The following is a 20273-nucleotide window of genomic DNA, read 5'->3' as shown; positions in this document are numbered from 1 at the left end:
AATTTGGCAACAAATGGAAACAATCCCTACCCAAGAACGGGCTCACAGTCTAGAAGACGGGCTCAAAGTCTAGATAGTCTGTAAGCTCATTGGGGGCAGTGAATGTGTCCGTTTCTTGTTAAACTGTCCTTTCCCAAGCGCTTAGTACAGTACTCTGAGCACAGTAAGCACTCAGTAAATACAATTGAATGAATGAAGAAATGAGTGAAGGAATGAGTGCTTACCCCAAGCGTTGTATTGAGTGCTTTGGAGAATACAATACAGCAGAGTCAGTTGCCACGATTCATTCATCCATTCAGTTGTATTTATTGAGCCCTTACTGTGTGCAAAGCACTGTACTGAGCTCTTGGGAGAGTACAATATAATAATAAGCAGGCATATTCCCTGCCCACAATGAGCTTACAGTCCACAGGGGGAAACGTGCATTAAAATAAGTGATGATTTTCTGCATAGAGTGCTGTGAGGCTTTAGGTGGGGTGAATAGTGAGGGCTTAAAGGATACAGATCCCATTGCAAATCACTTCATTTCTCTGTGCCTCAGTTACCTCATCTGTAAAAAATGGGGAGAAGAGTGTGAGCCCCTTGTGGGACAGGGACAGTGTCCAACCTGATTAACTTGTATCTACCCCAGAGCTTAGAATAGTGCTTGGCACATACTAAGCACTTAATAAGTACCGTAATTATTATTATTTAGGCCGGGGTCTGAGCAAGAGTCAGCACCTCATTCATTCATTCAGTGGAATTTATTGAGCGCTTACTGTGTGCAGAGCACTGTACTAAGCGCTTGGGAGAATGCAATCTGACAATAGACAGACACATGCCCTGCTCACAGTGAGCTTATAATCTAGAGAGGAAGACAGACGTGAGTGTAAATACATAAATTAAAGATGTGTGCGTAAGTGCTGGGCTTAGGCGACGCGGAAGGAGAAATTGGGACGTAATCAGGGAAGGCCTCTTGGAAGAGGTGTGATTTTTGGAGGGTTTTGAGAGTGGTAGACTGTGAGACATGAAGGGTGAGGTAGTGTTTTAGACTGTGAGCCCACTGTTGGATAGGGACTGTCTCTATATGTTGCCAACTTGTACTTCCCAAGCGCTCAGTACGGTGCTCTGCACACAGTAAGCGCTCAATAAATACGATTGATGATGTTGATGATGAGTCTCCAGACTGTGAGCTCCTTGTGGGCAGGGAACGTGCCCACCAGCAAGTCACTTCACTTGTCTGTGCCTCAGTTGCCTCATCTGTAAAATGGGGATTAAAACTGTGATCCCCACGTGAGACAACCTGATGACCTTGTGTCTGCCCCAGCGCTTAGAACAGTGCTTGGCACATAGTAAGGGCTTAACAAATACCATCATCATCATCATCATCATCATCATCATCATCATCACTAATGCTTTCATATTATACCTTCCCAGGAGGTTTGGTCAGCCAATCAATGCTATTTATTGAGCACTTACTATGTGCAGAGCACTGAACTAAGCTCTTGGGAGAGTATAGTAGAACAGAATTGGCAGACGCGTTCCCCCCGCACAGTGAGTTTACCGTCTTGAGGGGGAATCAGGCATTAATATAAATAAATGATTTATAATATATAGTAATGAGAAGCAGCATGGCTCAGTGGAAAGAGCCCAGGCTTGGGAGCCAGAGGTCATGAGTTCTAATCCTGACTCCACCATTTGTCAGCTATGTGACTTTGGACAAGTCACTTAACTTCTCTGGGCCTCAGTTCCCTCATCTGTAAAATGGGATGAAGCCTGTGAGCCCCATGTGGGACAACCTGTTTACCTTGTATCCCCCCAGTGCTTAGAACAGTGCTTGGCACATAAGTGCTTAACAAATGCCATTAATAATAATAAAAATAATGATGGCATTTGTTAAGCAGAAGAGAAGCAGCATGGCTCAGTGGAAAGAACACGGGCTTCGGAGTCAGAGGTCATGGGTTCAAATCCCGGCTCTGCCAATTGTCAGCTATGTGACTTTGGGCAAGTCACTTCACTTCTCTGGGCCTCAGTTACCTCATCTGGAAAATGGGGATTAAGACTGTGAGCCCCACACAGGATAACCTGATCACTTTGTATCCTCCACAGAGCTTAGAACAGTGCTTTGCACATGGTAAGCCCTTAACAAATGCCATCATTATCATTATTATTATAATTCTTATTAAGTGCATACTATGTGTCAAGCCCTGTTCTATGGTTTAAAGATAGGTACATAGCACATATTATACTGTACTACCCATAGTAAGTACTCAGTAAATATGATTGATTGACTGATGGATTCCAGGCCAAAGGGAAGATGTGGGCAAGGGATCTGTATGCTAAGAATATTACCATTTAAGTGAAAATGGTTTTGATATCACTAAATAAAAGACTGGGGTCTGAGCAAGGGTCACCACCTCATTCCTCAAAAACTCCTCACTCTCGGCTTCAAGGCTGTCCATCCCCTCGCCCCCTCCTACCTCACCTCCCTTCTCTCCTTCTCTATCCCAGCCCACATCCTCCGCTCCTCTGCTGCCGCTAACCTCCTCCTTGGGCCTCGTTCTCGCCTGTCCCGCCATCGACCCCCGGCCCATGTCCTCCCCCTGGCCTGGAATGCCCTCCGTCCCAACATCCGCCAAGTTAGCTCTCTTCCTCCCTTCAAATCCCTACTGAGAGCTCACCTCCTCCAGTAGGCCTTCCCACACTGAGCCCCCTTTTTCCTCACCTCCTCCCCATCCCCCCAGCCCTACCTCCTTCCCCTCCCCACAGCACTTATATATATATATCTATATATATATATATGTATATATATATATATATTTGTATAGATTTATTGCTCTATTTGTTTTACTTGTACATATTTACTATTCTATTCATTATGTTAATGATGTGCATATAGCTTTGATTCTATTTGTTCTGATGATTTTGACACCTGTCTACATGTTTTGTTTTGTTGTCTGTCTCCCCCTTCTAGACCGTGAGCCCGTTGTTGGGTAGCGACCGTCTCTATATGTTGCCAACTTGTACTTCCCAAGCGCTTAGTACAGTGATCTGCACACAGTAAGCGCTCAATAAATACAATTGAATAAATTGAATGAATGAAATCCATTCACTCAGTGGTATTGAGTGCTTATTGTGTGCAGAGCACTGTACTAAGTACTTGGGAGAGTACAGTATAATAATCGACAGACACATGCCCTGCTCACAATGAGCTTACAGTCTAGAGGGAGAGGCAGACTTGCATTCATTCATCCTTTTAGACTGTGAGCCCACTGTTGGGTAGGGACTGTCTCTATATGTTGCCAACTTGTACTTCCCAAGCGCTTAGTACAGTACTCTGCACACAGTAAGTGCTCAATAAATACGATTGATTGATTGATTCATTCATTCATTCAATCGTATTTATTGAGCGCTTACTGTGTGCAGAGCACTGTACTAAGCGCTTGAGCACTGTACTAAGACTTGAATATAAATACATAAATTAAAGATGTGTTTGTAAGTGGCGTGGGGCTGGGAGGGGGGATGAAGAAAGGGAGTCAGGGTGAAGCAGAAGGGAGTGGGAGAAGAGGAAAGGGGGTTTAGTCTGGGAAGGCTTCTTGGAGTAGATGGACCTTCAATAATAATAATAATAATAATAATGGCATTTATTAAGCGCTTACTATGTGCAGAGCACTGTTCTAAGCGCTGGGGAATTTACAAGGTGATCAGGTTGTCCCACGTGGGGCTCACAGTCTTCACCCCCATTTTACAGATGAGGGAACTGAGGCCCAGAGAAATTAAGTGACTTGCCCTAAGTCACACAGCTGACAAGTGGTGGAGCCGGGATTTGAACCCATGACCCCTGACTCCAAAGCCCGTGCTTTTTCCACTGAGCCACGCTGCTTCAGCAGGGCTTTAAAGAGGGAGTCATTGTCTGTGGGATTCAAGGAGGGAAGGCATTCCAGGGCAGAGGCAGGCTGTGGGCCGGAGGTCGGCAGCGAGATAGTTGAGATGGAGGCCCAGTGAGTTGTAGACCATGCTTTAGGTGCTTTGGAGAAGTTTCTTTTGGGGGTGGGTGGGGCGAGGGGGGACTGGAACCTTGCCAGATTTAAGGATTCACATTTAAGAGCATTTGACTTCTCCTTTCCGAAACGATCCTCCTGCCAGGCACGTTAAGCGGGGAGTGGCGTGGGTGTCTTTTTGAACAGCTGCCAATCTGTCTGTAAATGAGCTGGCTGCCCACGTTCTCTCCTCTCTCAACCCCCAGATTTTCCTTTTGTGGCGGCGAAGCCCTTTTGCTCCAGTAGGAGCCGGGAATTTTCATCTTTCCCGTTCGCCTCCCCCCGCAGCCTGCCCATATTCCCTCTGGAAAGTTCACCAAAGCCACCCCTTGGAGGAGTTTGTAAAACGATCCCTTCAGCCTCCATTCAGTTGTCGAGAAGTGGGGTGGCCTAGTAATAATCATAATAATGATAGCATTTATTAAGGGCTTTCTATGTACAAAGTGGAGAAGCAGCGTGGCTCAGTGGAAAGAGCACGGGCTTTGGAGTCAGAGGCCATGGGTTCAAATCCCAGTTCCACCAACTGTCAGCTGTGTGACTTTGGGCAAGTCACTTCACTTCTCTGGACCTCAGTTCCCTCATCTGTAAAATGGGGATTAAAACTGTGAGCCCCCCGTGGGACAACCTGATCACCTTGTAAGCTCCCCAGCGCTTAGAACAGTGCTTTGCACATAGTAAGCGCTTAATAAATGCTATCGTTATTATTACAAAGCACTGTTCTAAGCGCTAGGGAGGTTACAAGGTGATCAGGTTGCCCCCTGGGGGGCTCACAGTCTTAATCCTCATTTTACAGATGAGGGAACAGAGGCACAGAGAAGTTAAGTGACTTGCCCAAAGTCACACAGCTGACAATTGGCGGAGCCGGGATTTGAATCCATGACCTCTGACTCCAAAGCCCGGGCTCTTTCCACTGAGAGCCCAGGCCTGCGAGTCAAAAAGACATGGGTTCTAATCCTGGCGGCTCCACTTGTCTGCTGGGTGACCTCGGGCAAGTCACTTAACTGTGCCTCAGTTCCCTCATCTGTAAAATGGGGAATATGACTGTGAGCCCTGTTGTTGGGTAGGGACTGTCTATATGTTGCCAATTTGTACTTCCCAAGCGCTTAGTACAGTGCTCTGCACACAGTAAGTGCTCAATAAATATGATTGAATGAATGAATGTCAGACTGTGTCCAACCGGATTAGCTTGTAGCTTCCACAGTGCTTAGAACAGTGCCTGGCACATAGTTAGGGCTTAACAAATACCATTAAAAAAAAAAAACAACCCTTCAGAGTAAAGGCATCTGAATTGGCAGAATTCCATCAGGCCATTTAGACTACTTTAGTGAAGCACCCAAACCTACCAAGAGAGTCCTTTGGGGTTGGCTGTGTTTATTAATAATGATGGTAATAGTAAAAAATGATAATAATTGTGGTATATGTTAATAAGTGCTTACTATGTGCCGGGCACTGTACTAAGTGCGGGGATGGAAACCAGCAAATAATAATCATAATAATAATGTTGGTATTTGTTAAGCACTTACTATGTGCCAAGCACTATTCTAAGCACTGGGGTAGGTACAAGGTAATCAGGTTGTCCCACGTGGGGCTCACAGTCTTAATCCCCATTTTAATGATGAGGTAACTGAGGCACGGAGAATTTAAGTGACTTGCCCAAGGTCACACAGCTGACAAGTGCTTAGTACAGTGCTCTGCATCATCAATCAATCGTATTTATTGAGCGCTTACTGTGTGCAGAGCACTGTACTAAGCGCTTGGGAAGTACAAGTTGGCAACCTATAGAGACGGTCCCTACCCAATAGTGGGTTCACAGTCTAAAAGGGGGAGACAGAGAAAAACCAAACATACTAACAAAATAAAATTAATAGAATAGATATGTACAAGTAAAATAAATAAATAAATAGAGTAATAAACATGTACAAACATATATACATATATACAGGTGCACACAGTAAGCGCTCAATAAATACGATTGAATGAAAGTGGCAGAGCCAGGATTAGAACCCACGACCTCTGACTTCCAAGCCAATGCTCTTTCCACTAAGCCACACTGCTTCTCAAGTCAGGTTGGACAGGGTCCATGTACCCCATGGGGCTCACAGTCTCAATCCCCATTTTACAGATGAGAGAACCGAGGCCCAGAGAAGTGAAGTGACTTGCCCTAGGTCACACAACAGACAAGGGGCAGAGCCGGGATTAGAACCCAAGTTCCTCTTACTCCCAGGCCTGTGCTCTATCCACTAGGCTACGCTGCTCCTGTACTATTTAGTCTGGTTATTCCACACAAAAGGAAAGCCAGCTTTGGGATGAAAATACCAGCTCCTTGTTGAGAGAGGGTTGGGAAGAGAGAGGGAGGGAGAAAAAGAGATATATTTTCTATTAAGGGATGATCTAAACTCACAGTACCATTTTGCATTGTGATTTTGCATGGGACCAGCCAGAATGCTGGAACTGATTTGGATTTTTAAATCAACTTTTCCGTAGTCTCAAGGATTTTGACTAGTGCAGAATTGAAGTTAAAGGAATAAAAAGGGCCGTGTATTGTTATCATTATAATAACAATAATAACTGTGGCATTTGTTAAGCGCTTACTACGTGCCAGGCACTGTACTAAGCACTGGGGTGGCATCTATATCTGTAATTCTGTTTATCTATTTTGATGCTATTGATGTCTGTCTACTTGTTTTGTTTTGTTGCCTGTCTCCTTCCCTTCCCCACAGCACCTGTATATATGTTTGTACTTATTTATTACTCTGTTTTTATTTATTTTACTTGTACATATCTATTCTATTTATTTTATTTTGTTAGTATGTTTGGTTTTGTTCTCTGTCTCCCCCGTTTAGACTGTGAGCCCGCTGTTGGGTAGGGACTGTCTCTCTATGTTGCCAACTTGTACTTCCCAAGCGCTTAGTACAGTGCTGTGCACACAGTAAGTGCTCAATAAATACGATTGATTGATTGATTCCCCTTCTAGACTGTGAGCCCGTTGTTGTCTCTATCTGTTGCCGAATTGTACTTTCCAAGCGCTTAGTACAGTGCGCTGCACACAGGAAGCACTCAATAAATACGATTGAATGAATGAATGAATGAATGAATGAAGGAATGAATACAAGGAAATCGGGTTGGACACAGTCCCTGTCCCACATGGGGCTCATCGACTCAATCCCCCTTTCATCGAAGGAACTCGGACACAGAAAGTGAAGTAACTTGCCCAGGGTGCCACAGCAGACAAGTGACAGAGTCAGGATTAGAACTCAGGTCCTTCTGACTCCCAGGCCTGTGTGCTAACCAATAGGCCACCCTTGCTGTTGTTCTTTTTAAAAGGAAATTCCCGATGCTGGCAATGCTCATTGACTTGTCAGGCAATGAGTAAGTGCTGCTAAAATGAAAATGCACCAGTTGTACATTGAGAAAACACGTGTTGTGAGTTGCTCTTGAATTTATTATCGCCTCATTTAGCGAGCTAGGATGTAGAAGTAGTAGTAGTGGTGCTTATTGAGCACCTACGAAGCGCAGGGCATTGTATTAAGCACCGGGAAAACTACAAGAGTTGTAAAAGATATCATCCTGCCCACAGGGAACTTAAATTCTGGCTAGGGAGCAGATATAAAAGGACTGGAGTGAATGAGACCACAGGGCCTGTGGTTAGAGAACCTGTCTATCAATTCTCTTGTGCTGTACTCTCCCAAACGCTTAATACAGTGCTCTGCATTCATTCATTCATTCAATCGTATTTATTGAGCACTTACTGTGTGCAGAGCACTGTACTAAGCGCTTGGGAAGTACAAGTTGGCAACATATAGAGACGGTCCCTACCCAACAGCGGGCTCACAGTCTAGTCACACTCTGCATACAGTGGGCGCTCAATAAATACAATTCACTGACTGAACGATCTGCTCACAGTAAGCACTCGATAAGTACCATTGACTGAGTGAGTTCTAATCCCAGCTCCGCCACTTAACTACTGTGTCACCTTGGGCAAGCCATTTCATTTCTCTGTGCCTCAGTTTTCTCATGTGCCAAATGGGGAATCAGTTCCTGTGCTTTTTCTACTAAGACTGTGAGCCCCTTGTGGGATCTGATTCAGTCATTCATTCATCATCAATCGTATTTATTGAGCGCTTACTGTGTGCAGAGTACTGTACTAAGTGCTTGGGAAGTACAAATTGGCAACATATAGAGACAGTCCCTACCCAACAGTGGGCTCACAGTCTAAAAAATAAATAATAATGACATTTGTTAAGCACTTACTATGTGCCAAGCACTGTTCTAAGCGCAGGGAAGGATACAAGGTGATCAGGTTGTCCCACGGGGGGCTCACAGTCTTCATCCCCATTTTCCAGATGAGGGAACTGAGGGCCAGAGAAGTGAAGTGACTTGCCCAAAGTCACCCAGCTGACAGTCAGCACAGCCAGGATTTGAACCCATGACCTCTGACTCCAAAGCCTGTAGCTCTTTCCACTGAGCCATGCTGCTTCCCCAATCATTCATTCAATCGTATTTATTAGTAGTAATTGCAATAATAATAATTATGGTATTTGTTAAGCACTTACTATGTGCCAGGCACTATACTAAGCGCTGGGGTAGATACGAGCAAATGGGTTTGGACACCATCCCTGTCCCATGTGGGGCTCACTGTCTCAATCCCCATTTTACAGATTAGTTAACTGAGCCCCAGAGAAGTGAAGTGACTTGCCCAAGGTCACACAGCAGACCGGTGCAAGAGCCGGGATTAGAGCCCATGCCCTTTAAGCTCTTCCTGTGTGCAGAGCACTGTACTAAGCACTTGGGAAAGTACAATACAACAATAAAGAGTGACAATCCCTGCCCATAACAAACTTACATGATCTTGTATCTACCCCAGCGCTTAGTACAGTGCTTGATGCATAGTAGGCGTGTACCACAGAAGCAGCATGGTTTACTGGAAAGAACCCGGGCTTGAGAGTCAGAGGTCGTGGGTTCTAATGCGAGCTCCGGCGCTTGTCAGCTGTGTAACTTTAGGCGAGTCACTTCACTTCTCTGTGCCTCAGTTGCCTCATCTGTAAAATGGGGTATAAGACTGTGAGCCCCATGTGGGACAACCTGATCACCTTTGTTTCCACCTCAGCACTTAGAACAGTGCTTCGCACATAGTAAGTGCTAACAAATGCTATCATTATTATTATTATTATTATTATTATTATTATTATTATTATTATTACCTCATCTGTAAAATGGGGATTAAGACTGTGAGCCCCACGTGGGACAACCTGATCACCTTGTATCCATCCCAGTGCTTAGAACAGTGCTTTGCACATAGTAAGCACTTAAATGCCATTATTATTATTACTATTATTATTATTATTATTATTATTATTATTACCTCATCTGTAAAATGGGGATTAAGACTGTGTGACTTTGGGCAAGTCTCTTCACTTCTCTGTGCCTCAGTTCCCTCATCTACAAAAAATGGGGATTAAGACTGTGAGCCCCACGTGGGACAACCTGATCACCTTGTATCCACCCCAGCTCTTAGAGCAGTGCTTCGCACATGGTAAGCCCTTAACAAATGCCATCATTATTATTACCTCATCTATAAAATGGGGATTAAGTATGTGAGCCCCACATGGGACAAACTGATTACCTTGTATCTACCCCAGCGCTTAGAGCAGTGCTTGGCCCATAGTAAATGCTTAACAAACACCATCATTATTAGTATCATTATTATTATAATTATGGTTACCAAGTATTGCCATCATTGTTATTATTGTGTGGCCAGATGAAAACTGGAAGAGTTGATATATAGACAGAATTGCTGAGGGGATTAGAGCTTAGTACAGTGCTCTACACTCAATAAGCACCGATTAAATATCTTTGATTGATTGAGAACTCTTTGAGGCAGAAGTAGAGGTGGGATATGATGGTGGGGGAGAGGGCAGGGCTAGCAATTAGTATGAGAGAAATCCATATAGAGAGCATAGCTGAAGGCATGTGAGTAGAGATCAATCAATGAATCAATCATATTTATTGAGTGCTTACTGTGTACAGAGCACTGTATTAAGCGCTTGGGAAGTACAAGTCGGCAACACATAGAGACAGTCCCTACCCAACAGCGGGCTCACAGTCTAGAAGGGGGAGACAGTGAACAAAACCAAACATACTAACAAAATAAAATGAATAGATATGTACAAGTAAGATAAATAAATAAAGAAAGAGTAATAAATATGTACAAACATATATACATATATACAGGTGCTGTGAGGAAGGGAAGGAGGTAAGATGGGGGGATGGAGAGGGGGGCGAGGGGGAGAGGGAGAGAGATGCTCAATCAGTCAGTGGTACTTATTGAGCACTTACTACGTGCAGAGCGTTGTACTAAGTGCTTGGGAGTGTACAATACAACAGTCCCATTCCCTTACCATAATGAGCTTACAGTCCAGAGGCCGAGACAGACATTAATATAAATAAATAGTTTATAATGTATAAATGAAAGATCTGTACATAAGTGCTTTGGAGTTGAGAGAATAAGGTCAAGAACTAAGAGTAACAAAGAACCTTGTGGAAACCAATGATTCATTCATTCAGTTGTATTTATTAAGCTCCGCCACTTGTCTTTTGTGTGACCTTGGGAAAGTCACTTTGTTTCTCTGGGTCTCAGTTACCTCACCTGTCAAATGGGGATTTAGATTGTGAGCCCCATGTGAGACAGGGATTGTGTCCAATCTGGTGTGCTTGTATCTACCCTAGTGCTTAGTACAGTTCCTGGCACAGAGTAAGTGCTTAACAAATACCATTACAAATAAATAAATAACACTTACTAATCATTCAGCTATATCCAGTCATAACCTCCCTGAGCATTAAATTAAGATACAGGATCCTAGTGACCAGAGCGGTTTTCATTTTCCAGAAGGGATCATCTACAATCTCAAATCCAGTTCCCTAACCTGGCAGGTCTTGGTAAATCAATCCATCACTGGTATTTATTGAGCACTTCTTCTGTACAGAGCACTGTACTGATCACTTGGGAAAGGCCAAGACAGTTGGTAGATACAATCCTTGCCTTGCCCTTAAAGAGCTTAAAGGGGAAGAATAAAGTTGGAATTCAGCTTGAATGGCCAAATGCACAGACGTGATGTGGATCCGTGCAAGCAGTCATGGTCATTCAGTTGAGTCAGCCAGTCAATCAGTCGTATTTATTGAGCACTTTCTGTGTGCAGAGCACTGAACTAAGCACTTGGGAGAGTATAGTAAAATGATAAACAGACATATTCCCTGCCCTCAAAGAGCTTACAATGTAGAGACAGACATTAATATAAAGGAGTAAATTACAGATAAGTGCTGTGGGGTTAGGAGGGGGAAGAAGAAAGGGAGCAAGTCAGGGCAACGCAGAAGGAAGTGGGAGAAGAGGAGGGCTTAGCCAAGGAAGGCCTCTTGGAGGAGATGGGCTTTGAATAAGGCTGTGAAGATGGTGGGAGAGTAATTGTCCATCAGATACGAGGAGGGAGGGCTTTCCAGGCCAGAAGGAGGAGGTGGGCGAGAGGTCGCGGCGAGATAGATGAGATAGAGGCAGAGTGAGAAGGTTAGCACTTGAAGAGCGAAGCTCTTGAGCTGGGTTGGAGTAGGAGAGTAGCGAGATGAAGTAGGAGGGGGCAAGGGGATCACACACTTTAAAGCCAATGGTGAGGGTTTTCAAGGAAATCAAAACCCAAGGAAGAAAACTTTTCAATCAGTTTCTAATCCCTCCAACATGAAGATCTTTCAAGTCGGAATCCAGAAAACGAATGGCCTTATCTCTGACACGTTTTGTTTTCTTTCATTTTGTTTTATAGAGACGGTGAAGGATGTCACCGAACTATCCCTCGAAGAGCTTCTGGAAAAGGCCAAGGCTGGAGATCCAAAGGCACAGACTGAGGTAACCCTGACAGGAAACCCCAGTTTCCTCTGTCGCTTGTCTAAGCGCTTAGTACAGTGCTCTGCACACAGTAAGCACTCAATAAATACAATTGATTGATTGTCTGCTCTGTGACCTAGGGCAAGGAACTTCACTTCTCTGCACCTCAGTTATCTCATCTGTAAAATCAGGGTTGAGGCTGTGAACCCCAAATGGGACAGGGACTGTGTCCGAACAGATTAGCTTGCATCAGCCCCAGCACTTAGTACAGTATCTGGCACCTAGGAAGTGCTTAACAAATACCATCATATTCAGCAGCCAACAAGCTCTTCACCAGCCCCTTTAACAGAAAACATTTGTTGCAGATGGAGGGAAAATGGCATGGATTCATTCATTCATTCATTCAATCGTATTTATTGAGGGCTTACTGTGTGCAGAGCACTGTACTAAGCACTTGGGATTCGACAGGGATACGCCTTTAATTGGGCCCTTTGCCTGTGTTAAATGACCTTGGGCAAGTCACTTAACTTCCCTCTGCCTCAGTTTCCTCATCTTTAAAATGGGGTTTCAATACCTGTTCTCCCTCCTACGGTGAGCCCCCGTTGGGCAGGGTCTTTGTGCAAATGTGATTTTTTTTTTAATCAACCCTCTTACAAGGGTAGAGTCTTTATCCTCTAGACTGTAAGCTCAATGTGGGCAGGGACTGTGAATGTCAAGTCTAAGCAGCATGGCTTAGTGGAAAGAGCACAGGCTTGGGAGTCAGAGGTCGTGGGTTCTAATTTCGACCCTACTACTTGTCCGTTGTGTGGCCTTGGGCAAATCACTTCTCTGTGCTTAATGTCCCTCATCTATAAAATGGAGATTCAAACTGTGAACCCAGTGTGGGACAACCTGATTACCCTGTGTCTATCCCAGCGTTTAAAACAGTGCTTGGCACATAGTAAGTGCTTAACAAATACCATCATCATTATTATTATTCTTATTACTTGCTACTGTACTTGTATCTGTTCCAGTGCTTGGAACAGTGTTTGGCACATAGTAAGTGCTAAACAAGTCCCATAATTATTATTATTATTACTCTCCCAAGTGCTTAGTATGGTCCTCTGCACACAGTACTCGATAAATAACATTGATTGATTTATTGACAATCTCATCACAGAGAAAAACAGAAACCAACTTGGGTTTCTGAATACGTGTGAGAGGGATAGAATAATCAGCCGGGACAGTGAGGTATATTAGCATGCTGAAAACATTTTGCTGGCTGAACGGTTCCAATCTCTGCATTTCATTTTTCAGAAATCAAGCTTCTTCTAAGGTAATGGTAATAATAATGGTACTTGTTAAGTGCTTCCTATGTGCCAAGCACTGTTCTATGCACTGGGGTAGATTCAAGTTAATCAGGTTGGACACAGTTCCCATCCCCCATGGGGCCCACAGTCTTAATCCTCATTTTATAGATGAGATCACTGAGGCCCGGAGAAGTGAAGTGACTTGCCCAAGGTCACACAGCAGACATGTGGCGGAGCGGGAATTAGAACCCAGTGGAGATGGGTCCCTTGAAATGTTCTGCGCTTCACTTGAAATTCACTAATCCTTTTTTCATAGCCCCCTTAAAGAGACTGATAATCTCCAGAGCAAGAAGATTTATGAACTATTTCCATGGGACATGACTTTTTTATTCAGTGATTATATGAACCTTTCCTTGAATGGGAAAGCAGCCTAACCTAATGGAAAGAGCACGGGCCTGAGATTCCGAGGACAGGGGTTCTAATTCCGGCTCTTTCTCTTACGTGCTGTGCGACCTTGGGCAGTTCACTGAACTTCTCTGTGCCTCAGTTCCTCCATCTGCAAAATGGGGATTCAATCCCTGTTCTCCCACAGTAGGAGGGAGGAGTAGGACCAGATTATCTTGTATCTACCCCAGCGCTCCGTACAGTGTTTGACACCCGGTAAGCACTCAACAAAGGCTGCCATTTTCATTATTATATAAAAAATTAATGTACCTCCTATCCAGGTCCTCTGACTCTCGGGCCCATGCTCTTTAATAATAATAATAATAATAATAATAATAATAATAATAATAATAATAATGGCATTTATTGAGCGCTTACTATGTGCAAAGCACTGTTCTAATAATGACGGTATTTGTTAAGCACTTGCTATGTGCAAAGCACTGTTCTAAGCACTGGGGAGGTTACAAGGTGATCAGGTTGTCCCACGGGGTGCTCACAGTCTTCATTCCCATTTTACAGATGAGGTAGGTAACTGAGGCACAGGGAAGTGAAGTGACTTGCCCAAAGTCACACAGCTGACAGTTGGTGGAGCCGGGATTAGAACCCATGACCTCTGACTCCCAAGCCCTTGATCTTTCCATTGAGCCACGCTGCTTCTCTGGGCTGTGCGGCTTCTGAGATTTATTTATTTTGTCTTTCAATTTAATGCTCAACTTACTGAGCATTTACTATGTGCAAAGTACGGGAAAGTTCATTAAAGTCAGATGTGACCTGAGCCCTCAAGAACCTTACAGCTCAGCAAGCAATGCACAAGTGAAGTAGATTCAAAGTAACTAGAGAAGCAGCGTGGCTCAATGGAAAGAGCCCGGGCTTGGCAGTCAGAGGTCACGGGTTCAAATCCCACCTCCACCAAATGCCAGCTGTGTGACCTTGGGCAAGTCACTTAACTTCTCCGTGCCTCAGTTACCTCATCTGTAAAATGGGGATTAAGGCTATGAGCCCCACGTGGGACAACCTGATCACCTTGTATCCTCCCCAGTGCTTAGAACAGTGCTTTGCACATAGTAAGCACTTAATCAATCAATCATATTTATTGAACGCTTACTGTGTGCAGAGCACTGTACTAAGCGCTTGGGAAGTACAAGTTGGCAACATATAGAGACAGTCCCTACGCAACAGTGGGCTCACAGTCTAGAAGGGGGAGACAGAGAACAAAACCAAAAATATTAACAAAAGAAAATATATAGAATAGATATGTACAAGTAAAATGAATAAATAGAGTAATAAATATGTACAAACACTTAACAAATGTCATCATTATCATTATTATTATTAATTAGGTTAGGCACCGTCCCTGTACCCCATAGGGTTCACAGTCTCAATTCCCATTTTACAGTTGAGACAACTGAGGCACAGAGAAGTGAAAAATAATAATAATAATAATAATAGTGATAATCATGGAATTTGTTGAGTGCTCACTATGTGTCAAGCGCTTAGAACTCAGGTCCTTCGTACTCCCAGATCCATGCACTATCCATTGGGTCACACTGCTCTCTGATGTATTGTAATAATAATAACAATGGTATTTGTTAAGCACTTAATATGTGCCAAACACTGTTCTAAGCACTGGGGTAGATACAGGGTGATCAGGTTGTCCCACATGGGGCCTCACACTTTTAATCCCCATTTTACAGATGAGGTAACTGAGGCCCAGAGAAGTTAAGTGACTTGCCCAAGGTCACACAGGAGACAAGTGGCGGAGCCAGGGCTTTCCCAAGCCCTTAGTACAGTGCTGTGCACCCAGTAAGTGCTCAATAAATAGAATAGATTGATTAATTACATGTGATAGAGCGAAGGCATGTGACCCCTAACCCGCATACTGTGCTCTGGGACAACAGGTGGGATTGGTGGAATTTAGCAGGAGTGGGCCCGGGAGTCAGAAGGACCTGAGTTCTAATCCTGGCCCCACCACTTGTCTTCCGGGCAACCTTGGGCATGTGACTTCACTTCTTCGAGCTTCAGTTACCTCACCTGTAAAAGGGGGATTGAGACTGTGAGCCCGATTTGGGACGGGACTGTGTCCAACCCGATGAGTTTGTCTCTATCCCAGCACTTAGAAAAGTGCCTGGCAGATAGTAAGCACTAAACAAGTACAATAAAAAAGAAAATAATTGGTAAACACATTCCCTGCTCACAACGAGCTCTAATCCTGTCTTCTCCAGGAGCTGGGGTAGATCGAGGCTAATCCCCTAGATTATAAACTCGTTGTGGGCAGGGAATGAGTCTGTGATATTGTTGTATTGTACTCTCCCAAGTGCTTAATATAGTGGTCTGCATACAGTAAGCGCTCAATAAATATGATAGGTTGACCGATTAGCACAGAGAAGTGCTTGACTCATCTCCCACCTTAATAGTAATAATAACAATAATCATAATGGCATTTATTAAGTGCTTACTATGTGCAAAGCTCTGTTCCAAGTGCTGGGGATGTTACAAGGCGATCAGGTTGTCCCACGGGGGGCTCACAGTCTTAATCCCCATTTTACAGATGAGGTAACTGAGGCACAGAGAAGTTAAGTGACTTGTCCAAAGTCACAGAGTTGATAATTGGCGGAGCTGGGATTTGAACCCATGACCTCTGACTCCAAAGCCCATGCCCATGCTCTTTCCACTGAGCCACACTGCTTCTCTAATAATAATAAGCTTCCCTTCCCATCTCCTTCCCCATCTCCTTTCCCATCTCCTTTCCTCCTCCTTCCCCATCTCCTTCCCGCCTCCTTTCCTTTCTCCTTCCTTCCTCCTTTCCCTTCTCCTTCCCTTCTCCTTCCCTCCTCCTTCCCCATCTCCTTTCCCATCTCCTTTCCTCCTCCTTTCCCATCTCATTTCCCCCTCCTTTCCCATCTCTTTTAGACTGTGAGCCCACTGTTGGGTAAGGACCATCTCTATATGTTGCCAACTTGTACTTCCCAAGTGCTTAGTACAGTGCTCTGCACACAGTAAGCGTTCAATAAAATACGATTGATGATGATGATAATAATAATAATATTTCTTACTTGCTCACTATGCATCAAGAACTGTTCTAAATGCTGGGGGAGATAAAGCACATCAGGTTGGACACAGTCCCTGTCCCTCATGGGGCTCCCAACATTAATCTCCATTTTACAGAAGAGAAAACTGAGACAGAGAGAAGTGAAGTGACTTGCCCAAGGTCACACAACAGACAAGTGGCAGAGCCGGGATTAGAATCCAAGTCATTCCAACTCCCAGACCCGGACTGTAGCCATCCCGCTTTGGGACAAGGGCTGTGTGGTGAGATCAATCAATCAGTCGTATTTATTGAGCGCTTACTGTGTGCAGAGCACTGTACTAAGCGCTTGGGAAGTACAAGTTGGCAACATATAGAGACAGTCCCTACCCAACAGTGGGCTCACAGTCTAAAATCACAGAGATCACTCTGGCCCTGCTTTTTTTTTTAATGATATTTGTTAAGTGCTTACTATATGCCAAGCACCATTCTAATCACTGGGGTCGATACAAGCTAATCAGGTTTGATTCATTTATTCAGTCGTATTTATTGAGCGCTTACGGTGTGCAGAGCACTGTACTAAGTGCTTGGGAAGTACAAGTTGGCAACATATAGTACTCTAAGTGCTTACTATATGCCAAGCACCATTCTAATCACTGGGGTCGATACAAGCTAATCAGGTTTGATTCATTTATTCAGTCGTATTTATTGAGCGCTTACGGTGTGCAGAGCACTGTACTAAGTGCTTGGGAAGTACAAGTTGGCAACATATAGTGCTCTAAGTGCTTACTATATGCCAAGCACCATTCTAATCACTGGGGTCGATACAAGCTAATCAGGTTCGATTCATTCATTCAATCGTATTTATTGAGCGCTTACTGTGTGCAGAGCACTGTACTAAGTGCTTGGGAAGTACAAGTTAGCAACACCTAGAGACGGTCCCTACCCAACAGTGGGTTCACAGTCTAGAAAGCCAGAAGCCCAGCAAGCAGCACGGCTCAGTGGAAAGAGCATGGGCTTTGGAGTCAGAGGTCGTGGGTTCAAATCCTGGCTCCGCCACTTCTCAGCTGTATGACTTCGGGCAAGTCACTTAAAAATAATAATAATCTAGTCCCTGTACCACAACGGGCTCACAGTCTCCATCCCCACTTTGTGGATGAGGTAGCTGAGGTCCAGAAGAGTCAAGTGACTTGCCCAAGGTCACACAGCAGACAAGTGTCTGCTCTCTTTCCCCCTGCTCCCCCTCCCCATCGCCCCCGCCTTACCTCCTTCCCCTCCCCACAGCACCTTTATATATGTATATATGTTTGTACATATTTATTACTCTATTTATTTATTTATTTTACTTGTACATATTTATTCTGTTTATTTTATTCGGTTTATATGTTTTGTTTTGTTGTCTGTCTCCCCCTTCTAGACTGTGAGCCCGCTGTTGGGTAGAGACTGTCTCTATATGTTGCCAACTTGTACTTCCCAAGTGCTTAGTACAGTGCTCTGCCCACAGTAAGCGCTCAATAAATACGATTGATTGAATGAATGAATGAAAGTGGCAGAGCCAGGATTAGAACCCAGCTCCTTCCGACTCCCGGGCCCCTAGGCTCCCCGTAAGATCGCTGTGGGCAGGGAACGTGTCCGTTTATCGTGCTAGTGGACTCTCCCACGTGCTTAGTAGAGAAGCAGCGTGGCTCAGTGGAAAGAGCCCGGGCTTAGGAGTCAGAGGTCATGGGTTCAAATTCCAGCTCCGCCGCTTGTCAGCTGTGTGACTTTGGGCAAGTCACTTCACTTCTCTAGGCCTCAGGTACCTCATCTGTAAAATGGGGGTTAAGATTGTGAGCCCCCCGTGGGACAACCTGATCACCTTGTATCCTCCCCAGCGCTGAGAACAGTGCTTTGTGCATCGTAAGCACTTAACAGATGCCATCATTATTAGTAGTAGTAGTAGTAGAGCGCTCAATAAATCCTACCGATGAATGAATGAGGGGTCACCAAAGGGGGACATTGGGACTCAGGGGAAAGTCGTGTCTCTTGCCCGGCCCGCAGGCGGGAAAATACTATCTGAAGCTGGCCGAAGATGTGGACGAAGAGCTGAACAACTCCAACGCCATCGACTGGCTGATCCTCGCCGCCAAGCAAGGCCGGAGGGAGGCTGTGAAGCTACTGAGGAGATGCTTGGCCGACAGGAGAGGTGGGTGCAACTTTTCCACTACCGAACACGCCATTGCCGTCCTTGGCCTTGTCGCCGGTCTTTAGAGAAGCAGCGTGGCTCAGTGGAAGGAGCACGGGCTCTGGGGTCAGAGGTCATGGGGTTCAAATCCCGCCTCCGCCAATTCATTCATTCAATTTATTGAGCGCTTACTGTGTGCAGAGCACTGCACTAAGCGCGTGGGAAGTACAGGTCGGCAACTCTAGAGACGGTCCCTACCCAACAACGGGCTCACAGTCTAGAAGGGGGAGACGGACAACAAAACAAAACAGGTAGGCAGATGTCAAAATTGTCAGAACAAATAGAATTAAAGCTATATGCACATCATTAACAAAATAAATGGAATAGTAAATAAATAGAGGGATAAATCTGTACAAATATATGCTGTGGGGATGGGAAGGAGGTAGGGCGGGGGGGGATGGGGAGGAGGAGAGGAAAAGGGGGCTCAGTCTGGGAAGGCCTCTTGTTAGCTGTGTGACTTTGGGGGAGTCACTTAACTTCTCTAGGCCTCAGTTACCTCATCTGTAAAATGGGGATGAAGACTGTGAGCCCCCCGTGGGACAACCTGATCATCTTGTAACCTCCCCAGTGCTTAGAACAGTGCTTTGCACATATTAAGTGCTTAATAAATGCCAATATTATTATTATTATTTTAGACTGTGAGCCCACTGTTGGGTAGGGACTGTCTCTATATGTTGCCAACTTGTACTTCCCAAGGGCTTAGTACAGTGCTCTGCACACAGTAAGCGCTCAATAAATGTGATTGATTGATTATTATTATTTAGGAAGGCTGCTGCCCCGTGACAGTTCCTGGTCGGACTCTCCATGGAGACCAAAAGAGAATCATGGACACCTTTTTTTGTGTGGGGGTGTGGGTCTGTGGTAGTTGATAAGCTCTTAGTAAGTGCCGTCTCTATATGTTGCCGATTTGTACTTCCCAAGTGCTTAGTACAGTGCTCTGCACACAGTAAGCACTCAATAAATATGACTGAATGAATGAAGGAATGAAGTGCCAGGCACCTTTCTAAGCACTGGGGTAGATACAAGATCATTAGGTTGGACACAGTCTCTTTCCCACATTTTATCCCCACTTAATCCCCTTTTATAGAACTGAGGCCCAGAGAAGTGAAGTGACTTGCAGCATGGCTCAATGGAATGAGCCCGGGCTTGTGAGTCAGAGGTCGTGGGTTCTAATTCCGGCTCCGCCGCTTGTCAGCTATGGGACTTTGGGCAAGTAACTTCACTTCTCTGGGCCTCAGTGACCTCGTATGTAAAATGGGGATGAAGACTGTGAGCCCCACGTGGGATAACCTGATTACCTTGTATCTCCCCCAGCACTTAGAACAGTGTTTGGCATATAGTAAGTGCTTAACGAATACCATCATCATTCATTCATTCATCATTCATTCATTCAATCGTATTT

At 44.7% G+C, this 20273-nt stretch overlaps 1 protein-coding gene across 1 annotated transcript in view; it reads left to right on the top strand.

Annotated features, from left to right (window-relative positions):
- Positions 1-20273, top strand: part of WFS1 (wolframin ER transmembrane glycoprotein) — a 119314-nt gene that overhangs the window by 70278 nt on the left and 28763 nt on the right. Inside the window, exons 3-4 of the mRNA XM_038745740.1 lie at positions 11828-11910; positions 18688-18832. Coding sequence (XP_038601668.1) covers positions 11828-11910; positions 18688-18832 — 228 coding nt within the window. The remainder of the gene's footprint in view (positions 1-11827; positions 11911-18687; positions 18833-20273) is intronic.

The sequence above is a fragment of the Tachyglossus aculeatus genome, chromosome 4, assembly GCF_015852505.1.
Source record: "Tachyglossus aculeatus isolate mTacAcu1 chromosome 4, mTacAcu1.pri, whole genome shotgun sequence".
NCBI classification, from domain to species: Eukaryota; Metazoa; Chordata; class Mammalia; order Monotremata; family Tachyglossidae; genus Tachyglossus; species Tachyglossus aculeatus.
The sequence above is the reverse complement of the archived record's forward strand: the minus strand, read 5'-3'. Positions and strand labels throughout refer to the sequence as shown.